At 38.8% G+C, this 17,091-nt stretch overlaps 1 protein-coding gene across 2 annotated transcripts in view; it reads right to left on the bottom strand.

Moving 5' to 3' along the window:
- The window catches only part of Nipsnap (protein nipsnap), a 53,801-nt gene that overhangs the window by 27,837 nt on the left and 8,873 nt on the right, over positions 1 to 17,091 (bottom strand). For both annotated transcript variants that reach the window (XM_053789666.2, XM_053789664.1), the window contains exons 2-5: positions 15,797 to 15,976; positions 14,200 to 14,374; positions 6,629 to 6,769; positions 2,578 to 2,704 (exon numbers count right to left, since the gene is read on the bottom strand). In XM_053789666.2, coding sequence (XP_053645641.1) covers positions 2,578 to 2,704; positions 6,629 to 6,769; positions 14,200 to 14,374; positions 15,797 to 15,976 — 623 coding nt within the window. The remainder of the gene's footprint in view (positions 1 to 2,577; positions 2,705 to 6,628; positions 6,770 to 14,199; positions 14,375 to 15,796; positions 15,977 to 17,091) is intronic.

Genomic DNA, 17,091 nt, shown 5'->3' on the forward strand with positions numbered 1-17,091 from the left:
ACAGCAGCAGCTGATGGTGGTGCAGCAGCAGCTGACGGTGGTGCAGCAGCAGCTGACGGTGGTGCAGCAGCAGCTGACAGTGGTGCAGCAACAGCAGATGACGGTGGTACAGCAGCAGCTGACGGTGGTGCAGCAACAGCTGAAGGTGGTGCAGCAACAGCTGAAGGTGGTGCAGCAGCAGCTGACAGTGGTGCAGCAACAGCAGCTGCTGATGGTGGTGCAGCAGCAGGTGGTGGTGGTGCAGCAGCAGCTGACGGTGGTGCAGCAATGGCTGATCGTGGTATGATAGTATTTCTCACCCTTTTTACCACAGGGTTGGCACTAGAAGCTTTCTTTGGGCCAATGGTGGCTTATTTAGCAGTTCCAAGCACTAAAAACAACGGAATACAAAATATATCGCATGAATGCGTGAAACTGTCCGCCCTGGCTTGTAAACAATGGCACACTAGCTGAAGGCAGGGCTGCTGAGGCGCTCAGGCTGGACGGACAGGCGGATGTGTTCGGGACGAATGTCCTTACCTGAATTTTTCATCATTGGTCGAGCCAATATTTTTATGCAAAAACACATCGCTGCCCGATTTTATCGTTAGTCGGTGCCATCGTTGGTCGAAGGTCCATTGTAGTTGTGTGGATTTTAACTATAGTCTAATTTTTGCCCAAAATGCTATGTATCCTACAGGCCTTCAGATAACTGTATGTTTTGGGTGTACAGTAATTTTGAAGTAATGATTATGTATTTGCATTTGTGCACAATATTCAAAATAATGACCCCAGCGAGGGGCAACAGAACGAGACAACCTGGTAAGGATTCCTCTCTTTCCCCAGGGGGACGTGCCCAAACTTGAGAGCCCCTGAATGCAAAAGTAGGTCCACACCACTACAAAAATGCTCTTCTCTAATATTCCTCAGATTGGATACCCAACTGTCCAACAAAGAGCAGCACTAAGTTGTACATGGGTGACCACGATTAACTTCATCCTTCCCCAACAGCGAAAGCATCAGGAATGCCCCATCCATCATTCCTTCCCAAGGGCTCCAACCAAAAATCCCTGCTGCATTATAGATGCTGTACAAGCACACTCACTGTGACAAGGCATGTTTAAAATATTGAGCCAAATACCATGGATAACTAACAGCAATTATTAAATGATCATCTCCATTAAGTAATTCCTAGAAACACTTTCCTTATTATGAAGTTGTACAACATTCTTCCCAGCTATATTTTGAGTGTGTGACATACTTATTTATCAAGATCACAGGATGCCATGACCTATATTCAGAGCATTTATTTATTCTGTATCACAAGTGAAAGGTGTGCTGGTGATATTGCAAGAGGAGGAAGTCACTGGTAACAGTTGAATTAGTGGAATGACAGTTGCTTCTGATCAATTATCACATTCACAAGTGATGGAACAGTAGTAGTGCAATGACCCTATCAATTATCAAATTTGCAGATAACAGAACAGGAATAGAGCAATGATACTATTAATTATCACATTATATAATGGTATTCATGGCTTTCTTTGGCAAACTGGCTAAACTCACTTTCTTCTGTTTAACAGTCCAATTCATTAAGTTGAAAACCCAAACCTCAGCTTCCCCAACAATTTTAAACATATATATAAAAATTGTACAGATATATTCAGACAGGAACCTGTGTGAAAAGCATGTAAGATACCACAGTTAGATATGAATATTACAGTGAAAATATCTTCACAAGTGGGTGCCACTTCAAATTAAATGACAGGAATTTTCTCCTCCTCCTTTATGAAGAAATACTAGCATATTCTTTGTCCATAAGGAGCACAGTATACTAAGATAATTAACCCCTTAGATTTACTAATCAATTTACAATGCTTTACTAGCCTGCATCAAGATGATTGGAGCAAAACTGAGCACTGAAACTATAATTATCTCAAGTCAGATGCACAACACTAAATGAAGATTTTAATTCCCAAATCTCTCAGCAAATAATAATTTCAATAAAACATCAAGCAATACACTAGTATTAGTGATCAGTTAAATTTTATGAAATTGTCATTCAACAGTTTCACATGGCCTGTCTAATACTTAAAAACTCATTATTTCTCCAGTTAATTTTCTATAGATGTATTTCTCAAGTCTCAATTCAGTAAGTGAAAATAAAAAAAATGTAAAAACATTCCCATGCAATGTGTAACTTGAAAAGTTCTACGGTAACCTATGCCAAGATAACTCACAATCTGATTTCATATTAAAATTTGAAGTTAAAAGACTATATAAATTGTACAATTAAAGGAATTAATAAAAAAACTGATATTTTGTAATTACACATTTATGCAAATTAACTTGATGCATTTACATGTCCAACATAATACAAATTAAAAAATAATTAGAGTATACATATATGCCCATGCATCTCATCTCTAAACAATTTATAGGAAGTCAGAAAACACACACACACAAAAAAAATCCAACTACTATTTATATGAGACCCAGTTCTAAAGCACAGTTTAAGCAAATAACAGCAAACATCTTGGGAAAACAAAATCAAACATTAAACATACAGTGCACACAAAAACAAGGTATAGCACTTACACCAGATGTGATGAACATTGTAGAGGCGGCCAACCTGAGAGAAGAATCCTCCGAAGGCCTCGTTATTTGCTTGCCGAAAGTGAATAGCTCTTGACCAGTTGTTTCCCCATTCAATCATGGTGCCAGGCTACCAAGTGTGAAATGATAAATTTGATTCCAAATTATCCACTGTAAATCTCGAAGACTAAATAAATAATAGGCGATTATTTTCAACATGTTATAGTAATACTGAATATATTTTTATGAATCCTATAAGTGACATACAGGATTACGTGCATGTTGAAGTTAACCAGTTTTGGTTTTCCACTTGACCTTAGTGTGCTTATTCACATTTGTTGTGAGGTGTAATAATCTTCAGAACATGGAAATAAGTTACAGTATTTGAATATATTGGGTTATCCTAGGTTAAATCTACATTGTGTGAATTTAGAATGAATAAAGCATCTTCCTGTCAGTCCAACACCCTATTGGCTGGTGGTGGAACATCAGGTTCTGGGTTCATTGTTTACTTATATTGGTTAGTCAGCATTACTCATGATGCATTACATGGACTCGTCTGGTCTCAGAATTTTAAAAGGCATGATGAGGTTTTATGACCCCCCCCAACAGTTGTGCTGAGGTCAAAAATATTGGCAGGTGGCACATTAGAAACCATGGAAAATTGTGTACTGGTACATTGGACATGGTCCTCATCTGCATACTAATACATTGGACACAGTTAACCCTTTCACTGTCAGTCCCGTAATATGTACTGTATTATGGCTTGCAAGCCAGTGTCGCTCCCGTAATATTACGCCAAAATTCTAGGGACTTCAAATCTAGCAGGAGAAAGCTGGTAGCCTACATTTGAGAGAATGGGTCTGCATGGTCAGTGTGCGCAGTATAAAAAAAATCAGGGAGCCAGTGGTGCATTGTAGGAATGCCAGTTCAGTAGTCCTTGTTCAGCATGCCTAGCGGTAAGAAATATCTGATTCCCCGGCGAATTTGGGACTCTTCTCTTTCCAAGTGATAGTTCTAACACAGATGGAAGTGTCAGTGAAGATGAATTTCAGGGTTCTGAGGAGTTTGTGACCAAAAGCAATGCCCAGGATACCAGATACAGATAGTGAAAAGGGAAGGCAGCTTGGGTGGTGGGGAAGGCAGCTTGGGTGGTGGAGAAGGCAGCTTGGGTGGTGGAGAAGGCAGCTTGGGTGGTGGAGAAGGCAGCTTGGGTGGTGGAGAAGGCAGCTTGGGTGGTGGAGAAGGCAGCTTGGATGGTGGAGAAGGCAGCTTGGATGGTAGGGAAGATGGTGTGGGTGGTTGGGAAGACGGTGTGTAACTTTATTCAGGTATACACGAATACAGTTACATAGATTATCATACATAGCAGCATGTGTAGAGAACCTAGGATAACCCAAAAAAGTCAAACTGACTTATTTCCAGCATGGATGGTGGGGAAGTCAGTGCTGGATCAGCCGGGCTGTGGTTCGTACGTTGGACTGCATGTGGCCATCAGTAACAGCCTGGTTGATGAGGCCCTGATCCACTGTGAGGCCTGGTCGTGGACCGGGCTGCGGGAGTGTTGATCCCCGGAATAACCTCCAGGTAGACTCCAGGTGGGTGTGGGGAAGGCAGTGTGGGCAGTGGGAAAGACAGTGTGGGTGGTGGGGAAGGCAGCACAGGTTTGTCTAAACAAGTTTTGTAAACAATATAATGATAAAGTTTGTGTGGTTATTGTGTTGCATACAACGAGTGGGTATATATACATGATGCATTTTATTGGTCTCACAGGCCACAAAAGTTACTTGAAAAAAAAAAATATTAGAAAAGAAAAAAAAAAAATAAAAGTAAAAATAATATTACCGAATGAGCGGCAGTTGCCGATGCTGTCCTAAGCGATTCACTATCTGTCAACTTCATGCCTCTATATCTCGATAAGTACTGATCGCCAAATTTTTTTTTCTTCCAACTCTCTGACTGTCGCAACCCCAAATCCCGAAGTCTCTCCTGGTGTCGCAAAATATTTTTTTGGGGAAAAAAAAAAAATCTTATGAAATGATAGAGAATCTTTTCCCAATGATAATGACACCAAAAGTATGAAATTTGGTGGAAAACTTATGGAATTACGCTCTCGTGAAGTTAGCGACCTCGGCGACATTTACGCATCAGCAATTTCTCCCACTTTGAGCCCTATTTTCGGCCAATTCCACTGTTCCAGTCCACAAAACTCAGATATTTCTTCAGAACTCTATTTGTTCTGTTGACTGAATACAAGAAACTGCCCATTTACCAATTTCAACTACCCAATAAAGTGGTCAGAAACTGGCAATTTGGCCAATTTCATGCAAATTAAAAAATATGTCAGTTTCAAAATAGGGTCCAGAATGAACAATGCAGACATTCCTGGCACTAAACATTTTCTCTGTTCATCAGTCACATCTCTTTCTATTTTGAATTTTTATTCACACAAAAAACAGAAGATTTACTGTTATTCAGACTACTGCAACATTGTAATAATTGTATAAATAATGTCAACCCATTTGTGACTGCATATTACAATGGCTAGTTGGACATTTATTGGACAATGACGTCATTTGTTTACTCTTGAACATCGGCAAAAATCGAACATGATTATATACACCTGGAAAATCCTAGAGGGACTAGTACCGAACTTGCACATGAAAATCACTCACTACGAAAGCAAAAGACTTGGCAGACGATGCAACATCCCTCCAATGAAAAGCAGGGGTGTCACTAGCACGTCAAGAGACCATACAATAAGTGTCAGGGGCCCGAGACTGTTCAACTGCCTCCCAGCATACATAAGGGGGATTACCAATAGACCCCTGGCAGTCTTCAAGCTGGCACTGGACAAGCACCCAAGTCGGTTCCTGACCAGCCGGGCTGTGGCTCGTACGTTGATTTGCGTGCAGCCAGCAGCAACAGCCTGGTTGATCAGTCTCTGATCCACCAGGAGGCCTGGTCACAGACCGGGCCACGGGGGCGTTGACCCCCGGAACTCTCTCCAGGTAAACTCCAGGTAATAGTAAGACCAATCAAAATCACTTCTATTTCTATAACATGTTTTCTATTTTATCAAATAAGACCAAGAAAACAAGAATGCAACCATAAACAACATACGAAAACACACCTCAAAGTCGGCATTTTAATCCAAAAACACAGTCAGATTTTTTTTTCTCATTCTGCACTGCATGCTGAAGGATTTTCTTTATACTGTACACACTGACCACACTGATACATTCTCTCACATGTGGGCCTACCAGCTTTCTCCTGCTTGATATGAAGGCACTAGAATTTTAGAGTATATATATGTCAAACACATTGGCTCGTAAGACGTATATATACGACCGAAACAATCAAAGGGTTAAAACAATAAAAAACTATTCTTAAGATTTTGGCAAGAAAAAATTTTTTTTTTCCAATATTTTTCAACATTGAGAGCAGATTTGTGATCAGAGGTCTCGACAGTGAAAGGGTTAAGGGGGTTAGATCAGGTGTGAGCTGTAGCTCCCACTGTGTAACCAGCAGATCTTACTAACACGGTATATATCAACTGCTCATGGAGAGCCAATGGCTATGCAGAGCACTGGTAGTGCTTGTTAAATAAAGTACAAATCCTGTATTTCAGTAGTCATTTATCTGGATAAAGGCATAACCTTTGGATGAAAGGAGTCTGAATTGCATTTTACTTTAAATATGTTCCTAGGTCAAGTGCTAGATGACATTTTTTGTAATAGTCATAAATTTTAATGCTCAAGACAAAATATGCAATTCTCATCATAAGATGAAGTCCTCCAATATAAAGCAAATCTTACATACAATAAACCCTATATTTAACAGATTTCGATTGACAAAATCCATCAGGTCAATCAATTCAGAAACAACGGATCAAGTTCGTTGTTTCAAGAATTATTCATTATGGTTACAATCGTAGCAAAACAATTTTATCTACATCCATCACAATCACCACCATTACCAGCCACCTGCTTTTCCCTATTAGTCTGCTAAATTGAGGGCTCACTGTGAAGTATAGTATACAGAATTAACCTACCTTTAAGAAATATGAGCGGATCTCGTATATATTTCCACCTTCACGTGGACTGACTGGAGGCCAGAAGCTGAAGGGTAGCAGGAACTGATTTGAGCGTTGTCGTAAATATGGATTTCTATCCTGAATCAGTTTTGACAAATCCTGAGGAGAAACTTGTATTTAAACATACAACTCAGTAACACCTTGTATAAAAGTGTACAGTTTAGGAATGATATCTTCCCCTCTACCTGTACAGTATTTTTTAGATGGTGGACTTTTAAAAATACTGTGTATCTAAAAAAACAAATACATACATTTATGAAAAATTAGTGCATTCAATCCTTATTGTAAAAAAAGCTATTTTTGCCAGTATCGTAAATTTGACCCAGAGGGTTAACTCTCTGACTACAGGAGTCAGTTTCTCTCTGGCCACCATGAAACATTTCTGAACATTCTGTATTTTGCTACATCAACTAAAAACCAGGATGTGAATTTTCAGCTCTGTAGATGCTGCTACTGCCTGCCAGTCCGAGCTAAACGTCAGAATGTTTACATTCTTCATCTAAGCCACCCACCGACACATTTTCATCCCGTTAATCTTTTTAAAAATTTATTATTATTATTTTCAATAAAGTGGCTGTGTCCCACCAAGGAAAGAACCTACAGATGGAAACACTTCTCCTATCACCCATACACTAACTGTCTTACAAAAAATAGACATGCCACAAATTAAATGACCCTTCAAACTTCAACATCCCAACCATCAGAGTGCAGGCACTCGGCTTCCCACTTCCAGAACTCTTAAGTCTGGTTAACCAGCTGTACTAAGTATCTTTATAAGTTTACTTGCTTATACTCTGACTCACAAAATTGCACATATTGCCCATACTGTGATTTGCTTATACCCTGATAGCAAACCAAATACCATAAACAATATGCATAATCAGTGTGATTTAACCCACTCACACTTGACTGCTGAATGCTCAATCCCTTGCCACTTAAAATCCTTCCTCAGCCCCTCAGGAAAACTCTTCCAGGGATGTCCTCTAATTTTACGCAATTTTACATTGCTGCAAATGGCTCTCCATCTAAGGAATTGGAGCTACCCTCTCCTTCCTCAGTTAAAACTTGACTACTTCCAATTGTTAGGTGCATCTGTTGATGGAGTGATGGTAACAAAGAAACAACTACTGACTAACACTGCTGACACTATTCCAAAAGTGCTGTCCTTTACTTCACACTAGATTTTTATGGTGTACCTTCTTAGTCAGCCTTTTCTGCTTCATCCTTTCTAAATGAACCCTTCCTGTCCTCTTAATCATTCATATCTTTCATACCATTACTGTGTCTTCTAATTTCTGATTTTTATGCTCTAATATTCACACCACTTTTTTAATACACTGGATCCTTCAGAGGTAGGGGATGACCAAGGAAAGAGGAAACACTTTCACCGCCACTCTTTCAATCATTGTCTCACCAGAAGCGTTCCAACATCACAGTTCAGATGACCCTCCAAACTGCACCATCCTCATCCATCCTTCAGACTGTAGGCACTGTATTTCCTGACCCAAGGACTCAAGTCCAGCTGATTCCCCTCAATTCCTTCATAGAAGGTACTTGGTTCACACTCCAACAGCATGTCAAATTATAAAAACCACTTGCCTTCACTCACTCCTATCCAATACATTCACACAAGCCAGTTTGATGTCCAAGGCCCCTTTGCAGATGACACCCGAATCTGCATGACAGTGTCTTCCATTGCAGACACTGCAAGGCTCCAGGCGGACATCAACCAAATCTTTCAGTGGGCTGCAGAAAACAATATGAAGTTCAACGATGAGAAATTTCAATTACTCAGATATGGTAAACATGAGGAAATTAAATCTTCATCAGAGTACAAAACAAATTCTGGCCACAAAATAGAGCGAAACACCAACGTCAAAGACCTGGGAGTGATTATGTCGGAGGATCTCACCTTCAAGGACCATAACATTGTATCAATCGCATCTGCTAGAAAAATGACAGGATGGATAATGAGAACCTTCAAAACTAGGGAGGCCAAGCCCATGATGACACTCTTCAGGTCACTTGTTCTATCTAGGCTGGAATATTGCTGCACTCTAACAGCACCTTTCAAGGCAGGTGAAATTGCCGACCTAGAAAATGTACAGAGAACTTTCACGGCGCGCATAACGGAGATAAAACACCTCAATTACTGGGAGCGCTTGAGGTTTCTAAACCTGTATTCCCTGGAACGCAGGAGGGAGAGATACATGATTATATACACCTGGAAAATCCTAGAGGGACTAGTACCGAACTTGCACACGAAAATCACTCACTACGAAAGCAAAAGACTTGGCAGACGATGCACCATCCCCCCAATGAAAAGCAGGGGTGTCACTAGCACGTTAAGAGACCATACAATAAGTGTCAGGGGCCCGAGACTGTTCAACTGCCTCCCAGCACACATAAGGGGGATTACCAACAGACCCCTGGCAGTCTTCAACCTGGCACTGGACAAGCACCTAAAGTCAGTTCCTGATCAGCCGGGCTGTGGCTCGTACGTTGGTTTGCGTGCAGCCAGCAGCAACAGCCTGGTTGATCAGGCGCTGATCCACCAGGAGGCCTGGTCACAGACCGGGCCGCGGGGGCGTTGACCCCCGAAACTCTCTCCAGGTAAACTCAAAACATCTCTCCAACCTTTCCTTGAACACCCGATACCCCTTCTTTCCTCCAACTCACCTTAGTTACCCTAGCTTTCTCCATCCTCTCTAAATGCCCAAAACACCTCATCAATCTCTCCTTAGCCCTCTAAATAAAACTTTTGGGAATCCCACATCTTATCTCTATGTTCTGAATACTCTGCATAATATTCACACCATGTACAGGAGGGCACCGCTTGTATGGCAGGTTAGGTTCCAGGCTACTGCCATCAGCAAATCACTATCATATATTACACTATCATATATTAAGTTAGCAACAGAACTAGGAATTAAAAACAATATAGTAAAATATACATACAGTACACTCATTACCTACCTTAAAATATTGGTAGTCTTGATGTAGGGTGAGAGGCGAGTAGTATTCATTGTAGGAAGCGAAATGTGATAGCCCACCCAGCTAGCACACTTCACAATTGTTTAATTGTTTTACTACGATTGTATGTATATATTTTCTTTATAGATATGAAACATAATTCTCATATAATTTTGAAAAAAAAAAAAAAAATGTTATAGATGGATTAATGAATACAGTGGACCCTCGACATTCAATACTTATCCGTTCCTGAGAGCTATCGAATGTCGAAAATATTGAAAGTCGAATTAATTTTCCCCATAAGAAGTAATGGAAATCAAATTAATCCGTGCAAGACACCCAAAAGTATGAAAAAAAAAATTTACCACATGAAATATTAAGTTTAATGCAATAGAATAATTACAATAACAATAGATTAATAACAATAGAATAATTGGCACTTACCTTTAATGAAGATCTGGTAATGATTGATGGGATGGGAGGAGGGGAGTGTGTGGATGGTGTTAGTGTTTAGAAGGGGAATCCCCTTCCATTAGGACTTGAACTGGCAGCCTCACCATGCCTTACCACACTGTGTATGCCACTACGATTCTTAAATCTTTCAAACCAACCTTTGTTGGCCTTAACTTCACTCACATCACCACTAGTTGCAGGCAATTTCTTTACCAAATCATCATGCACTCCGACACACACACACTCCACTTTATTACTTTGCAATTATCTCTTTCTTCATTTCAATAGTCATTAGCACCTTTTTTCTCGAAGGGTTGGCACTAGAAGCTTTCTTGGGGCCCATGGTTACTTATTTTGCAGAAACAAGCACCAAAAACAGTGATAATATGGATAATATGGAATGTACCAAATGTATCCTTAGATGCACGCACACTGGCTGGCTTGTAAACACTGGCACACATGGGGCAGTTCAGGCCACACGTGGACACGTCTTGTATGAGTTGTATCGAATGTCGAGGTGAAATTTTTGCGTTAAAATGCATCGAATGTCGGATTTATCGAATGTCGATGCCTTCGGATGTCGGGGGTCCACTGTATGTCTATAATAATGTAGTTATGCAACATTTAGTGTCTCAGGGCAATTATTATGCTTACTGCCACTGACATACCTCACTCAATCATTTCTAACTTAGCATTTAAAATAATAGGCTTATGACTCCTCTTTTTATCACAACTATTATTATTATCATAAATGAGAGAACGAGACACACACAGAATGTAAACAAACTGAGGGCTGTTTTATTAAGACCTTTCCACTTTCTGAACATACATGCTCATTTCACAATATGCACGCTTTTATGAAGCTTTTTCCCCCACAATACAAACACCTTACACTGTGTACAAGTTGTCTTCACATTGGTGCAGTAGAATAAATAACAGCAACACTTCCATTCCTATGCAACACACCATTTAGATTGAGAATGATGCTATGAGTGAAGGCATACAAAACAGATATTTATGTACAGTTACCCCCAGTAATACTACACTGTACACAGCTTCTCTGGTGTTGGACTATAGAAAATGGAATTCTTGCCATCACTCCTACAAACTGCATGGCTACCTATCTCACATTTATGTCAATTTGTTCTACTATATATTTGTATGTATTATAAGATATGTAGCATGTTTCATATAATTTTGAAAAACTATAGATGGATTAATGAAGATGTCTATATTAACATAATATACAACATTTAACCCTTTGACTGTTGCAACCCCCAATCCTGAGGTGTCTCCTGGTGTCGCAAAATTAAAAAAAAAAAAAAAAAAAAAAAAAAAAAAAAAAAAAAAAAAAAAAAAAAATCTTATGAAATGATAGAGAATCTTTTCCCGATTGTAATGACACCAAAAAAACGAAATTTGATGGAAAACTGACGGAATTATGCTCTCGCGAAGTTAGCGACCTTGGCGCTGTTTACAAATCGGCGATTTTGCCCACTTTGAGCCCTATTTTCGGTTAATTCCATTGTTCCAGTCGCCCAAACTCATAGCTATATCTTTAGAACTCCATTTTTTCTATCGATTGAGTACAAGAAACTGCCCATTTACCGACTTCAACTACCTAATGATGTGGTCAGAAATTTGCAATTTGGCCAATTTCACGAAAACTAAAAAATATGACAATTTCAAAATAAGGTCCAGAATGAACAATGCAGACATTCCTGGCTCTAAAATAACATTTTCTTTGCTCATCAGTCATGTCTCCAGGCCCCTCTGATATTACTCTTGCTTTCTATTTTGAATTTTTATTCAAACAAAAAATAAAAGACTTACTATTATGCAGACTACTGCAATACTGTAATAATTGTATAAATAACATCAACCCATTCATGACTGCATATCAGAATGGCTAGTTGGACATTTATTGGACAATGGCATCATTTGTTTACTTTCGAACATTGGCAAAAATCAAACATTTCCCCTACTTTGAGCTCCATTTCTAGGTTCTTTTTGAGCTCCATTTCTAGGTTCTTTTTATAGTAAAATCAATCAAAATCCCCTCTATTTCTATAATATGTTTTCCATTCTATCAAATGAGACCAAGAAAACGAGAATAGAACCATAAATACTATACGAAAATAGACCACAAAGTCGGCATTTTAATTAAAAAACGGTCGGAGTTTTTTTCTTCTCATTATGCACTGCGTGCTCCAGGATTTTTTTTATATGGTGCACACTGACCACACAGACCCATTCTCTCACATTTGGGCCAACCAGCTTTCTCCTGCTTGATTTGAAGCCGCTAGAATTTATGAGTATATATACTTCAAACACGGTACCTCGTAAGACGTATATATACGGCCGCGACAGTCAAAGGGTTAAAGTGCCCATGAGCGATTATTATTATTACGCTTATTGCATCAACACTAGCAAGACATTCTTAGAGATTTTAATGTGTTCCTGCATGCCAGCATAGTACATGTTTATTTAGGTACTGGTACACAAAAGTATATAATTTTTTTTTTTTTTAACAAGTCGGCCGTCTCCCACCGAGGCAGGGTGACCCAAAAAGAAAGAAAATCCCCAAAGAGAACACTTTCATCATCATTCAACACTTTCACCTCACTCGCACATAATCACTGTTTTTGCAGAGGTGCTCAGAACACAAGTTTAGAAGCATATACGTATAAAGATACACAACACATCCCTCCAAACTGCTAATATCCTGAACCCCTACTTTAGAGTGCAGGCATTGTACTTCCCATTTCCAGGACAAGTCTGGTTATACAAAAATAACTGGTTTCCCTGAATCCCTTCACTAAATTTTACCCTGCTCATACTCCAACAGATCGTCAGGTCCCAAATACCATTCGTCTCCATTCAGAGTATATATAAAATATGCAATAACTTTAAAAAGCTTGAAATTTAGGAATGTTTCCAGACATAATCGAGAGATGCAGAGCTCACAGAGGATGTAAACAGAGTGGCGCACAATCGCCGTAATAGTGAATCAGGGAACTGTACAAACAAATTTTTAGTCATAATTTGAAATGTCCATATTAACAAATCACTGTAAAGTGGGGACCACCTGCATTGCCTTTATATAGACCTCTAAACTGCTTCCAACCTCCTCCTCACTATAATGTTCAAAACCCATACTATCAGACCTTCTTGCTGAAACACTCAAAGATGGCACCACTATTCACTAATACATTTGTTTTACACAGCTTGCACCTGGAAAACAACATAAAATGAATGAAAAATACTTGGTACTATATGAGCTAGTATTACGATTGTTTCATTGATGGTGTTCAATAAAAGCTAAATCAATCAATTCATTCCATTTATTTTTCTCCACTAAAGGTAAGAAAGAAAAATAAAGCATGGGTTTACTGGTATCTTATAAACAATAGTAGTATGGTATATACAGATTTAACCCTGATATCTACAAAACTGTGCAAAAAATTCAAAGACAAGCTGGCAATGGCTAGAAACTTGGCAACAAAAGCTGTGAAGCATATACAGCAGGTTCCCATCTTATGAACAACCCAGTAATGAACATCCATACTTACAAATGGGGCACTTAACAACCAATTAATCTCTTACAAAAGTCATTCCACCATTCAGAACACAGACAACTGTATAAGCATAATGCTTAGTGTAAACTATAGGTAAACACCCCTTAAACTGAAAACTAACCATGTTAAAAATATATTTCATAAATTTTTTGCACATATCTCTTATCATTCTTTAAAAACTTTCTTATGAATGCCAACATTAATGACATTAAATCAATACTGAAAGATACAGCCTTTGATGCAAATTTAGAAGTTGCAGAGGCTACAGGATTTTTGTGAAAATAAACTAAATAAAAAAAGGAGTTCAATTTCACTGTTAAAATAAATTTAGATACAAAATACTCTCCAGAAATGCATCTCCAATTACATTTTGATGGGGTTTAGGTTCTGAGTACAGAACACTTGATTTACAAACAAAACTCAAGAACAAATCTTGTTCATTAGTTGGGGGCCCTGCAATAGACAGTTACCCTTACTGTCGTATCTAAGAGGATTTATATATCTAGTAAACTACATGTAGCTTACTGGATCTGAGGCATATAATTTGTTAGCAGCATCTATAGCACCATATCCTCCAGCATACTTCCATAAGTGAACACACTGATCCTGGTCACCAACTGCAACAGTCCACGACCCTTGAAGTTCAGGGTGAACGGACTGGTCTGCAAATTTGTCAGCAACACCTTTCACGTATTCCTCACTGAAATTAGAAAGTACAGTTGTAATTAAAAGTAATATCTAACAATGATGGATTGTTAAAAATATCTTGTATACATACTGTATTATGCATTAGACATGTATTCAAATATATTAAGTATTATAGCACTACTATTATTACTGCTTCTATTTACTGTAAATGATGTAAACTTAAAACAGTACAGTTATTCAAAAACTTACACAAAACAGACCGGCCATCACTAATCTGGCAATCAGTAATCCAGTTCCATGAGTAATCTGGCACTAATTTAGGCTAGCACAATTTCAAATTTCCGGGTCACCACACCAACCTGCTGCTACTGTTTGGTGGTGCTACTTGCTGCAGAAATCATTCCAATTTCCTTTTTTCCATTTATTGTTATACCCTGCTCACTTTTACCCCCAGCCATGGTTCCAACGAATAAAAGAAATGCTTCTCGTTGTGTAAAGCACATACACGTACATTGTCCATAAAAGATAACATGACTTTGAAGCCATGAGCTCAGTTCACTCAGGTAAGCTGTGACCGGTATATTTGGCCCTACATATGAGAGAAAAGGTCTGTGTGGTAAGTGTGCACTATATAAAAAATATCCTGCAGCAAGAAGTGCATAATGAGAAAAAACTTCGACTTTGCAATGTATTTTTGTATGGTTATTATGGTTGTATTCTTGTTTTATGGTCTCATTCGTTAGAATGGAAGATATACTATATAAACAGATAGGATTTTAATTGGTTTCACGATGGAAAGTACCTTGAAATTGAGCTGAAAGTAGCGGAAATGTTCAATTCTTGCCAATGTTCATGAGTAAACAAATGATGTCACCGTCCAATACGTGTCCAACTGGCTGGTCTAATACGCAGTCATGAATGGGCTGACATTTATACAGTTACTACAATAATGCAGTAGTCTGCATAACAGTAAATCTACTTTTTGTGTGAATCAAAATTCAAAATAGAAAGCAAGAGTAATTTAAGAGGGGCCTGGAGATGTGACTAATGAACAGAGAAAATATTATTTTAATGCCAGGAATGTCTGCACTGTTTATTCTGGACCCTATATGAAACTGGCATCTCCTGAAATTTGTGTGAATTTGGCCAAATTACCAATTTCTGACCACTTTACTGGGTAGATGAAATAGGTAAATGGGCGGTTTCCTGTACTCATCGACAGATTCAATAGAAAGAATACTAGCAAAACAGCTATGAGTTTGGTAGACTGGAACAATGGAATGGGCCAAAAATAAGGCATAAAATGAGTGAAATATCGCTGTTGGGTTAAGTGTATTCTAACCTAACCACTCTGTAATCCGGCAAAATCACTAATCCAGCACCCTACAGGTCTCAATGATGCCGGATTAGTGATAGTCAACCTGTACTTTATAATTATTTAAAAATAAAAAAAAAAAGCCAAGGAAATACTTACTAATTCTTGAGGTAAGCACTTCCATTACCAGGTTTGAGATTATGGGTTTGCAGTTCAAATATAGTCTCTTTATCAGACAGCATACGAGAATGTGATTCTTTTGTAGGCTCGATTTTTCGAACCAAAAGTTTGTTCAACCAACTGTCTCTCTGAGCCATGCATCCTGTTGCTGACAAATATCTGCAAGAAAAAGTATGACAAAGTAAATGTTTCCATTGTAAGGTTAGACTGGTCTGATTTATGTAACGTGGTGTTACATGAAAAAAGTTACATTTCTGACTGAAGAATTTTGTTGTGTAATAAATAATTAGACGTAATATAACTTTTATTTTGATACTGTACCTAGTAGGTGTTGGTAATGGGTGTTAAAATTCATACTTTTGTGTATGTGCAAGCAAAGAATTTTACATTACTTATTTTACTAATATTTATTTTATGGTACATCTTAAGTGCCTTTGGCTCACTACTAAAAAAACCCAGGTTTGATCCTGGGGCAAGTGAAGTTGGGCATGTTTCCTCGCACCTATTCACCAAGTAATAAGTAGATACAGGGTTTTCAGTTTAGGATACCTTAGCTAGCATCTTGAAGAGGACCAAAGGGCTTCAGTGAAAATATGCCACACTGATTGGCTTCCTAGGGTTATCCTGGGCTGCTGTCTCTCAGGGTTATTAATCCAAGCAGTCTTCTTCACCCAAAATCTTACTGTGTTAAGTATGTTCCTGATACTTTAAATTCCTTCACAGAACAAAGGCATTATTACTCTAGTTAAGGATTAATGTGCCTACATTTCATTATTATTACATTCTTGTGTCTTTACTATTACATTCTTGTTGAAACAATAAACATTCAGGGGTCATATACTGCATGAGAAAATGGAATATAATCAGGAGCTATCCAAGGAACAGGTCTAGAGCCTCTCACTGGGATCAAGGAACCTCCCTTAAATACTATGTCAGTAATATTATTAACTTGTGCTCTACCATGATCACCTGCCCACACTGGTAATGCTCTACCATGATCACCTGCCCACACTGGTAATGCTCTACCATGATCACCTGCCCACACTGGTAATGCTCTACCATGATCACCTGCCCACACTGGTAATGCTCTACCATGATCACCTGCCCACACTGGTAATGCTCTACCATGATCACCTGCCCACACTGGTAATGCTCTACCATGATCACCTGCCCACACTGGTAATGCTCTACCATGATCACCTGCCCACACTGGTAATGCTCTACCATGATCACCTGCCCACACTGGTAATGCTCTACCATGATCACCTGCCCAC

Source organism: Cherax quadricarinatus, chromosome 68 (genome assembly GCF_038502225.1).
Source record: "Cherax quadricarinatus isolate ZL_2023a chromosome 68, ASM3850222v1, whole genome shotgun sequence".
Lineage (NCBI taxonomy): Eukaryota > Metazoa > Arthropoda > Malacostraca > Decapoda > Parastacidae > Cherax > Cherax quadricarinatus.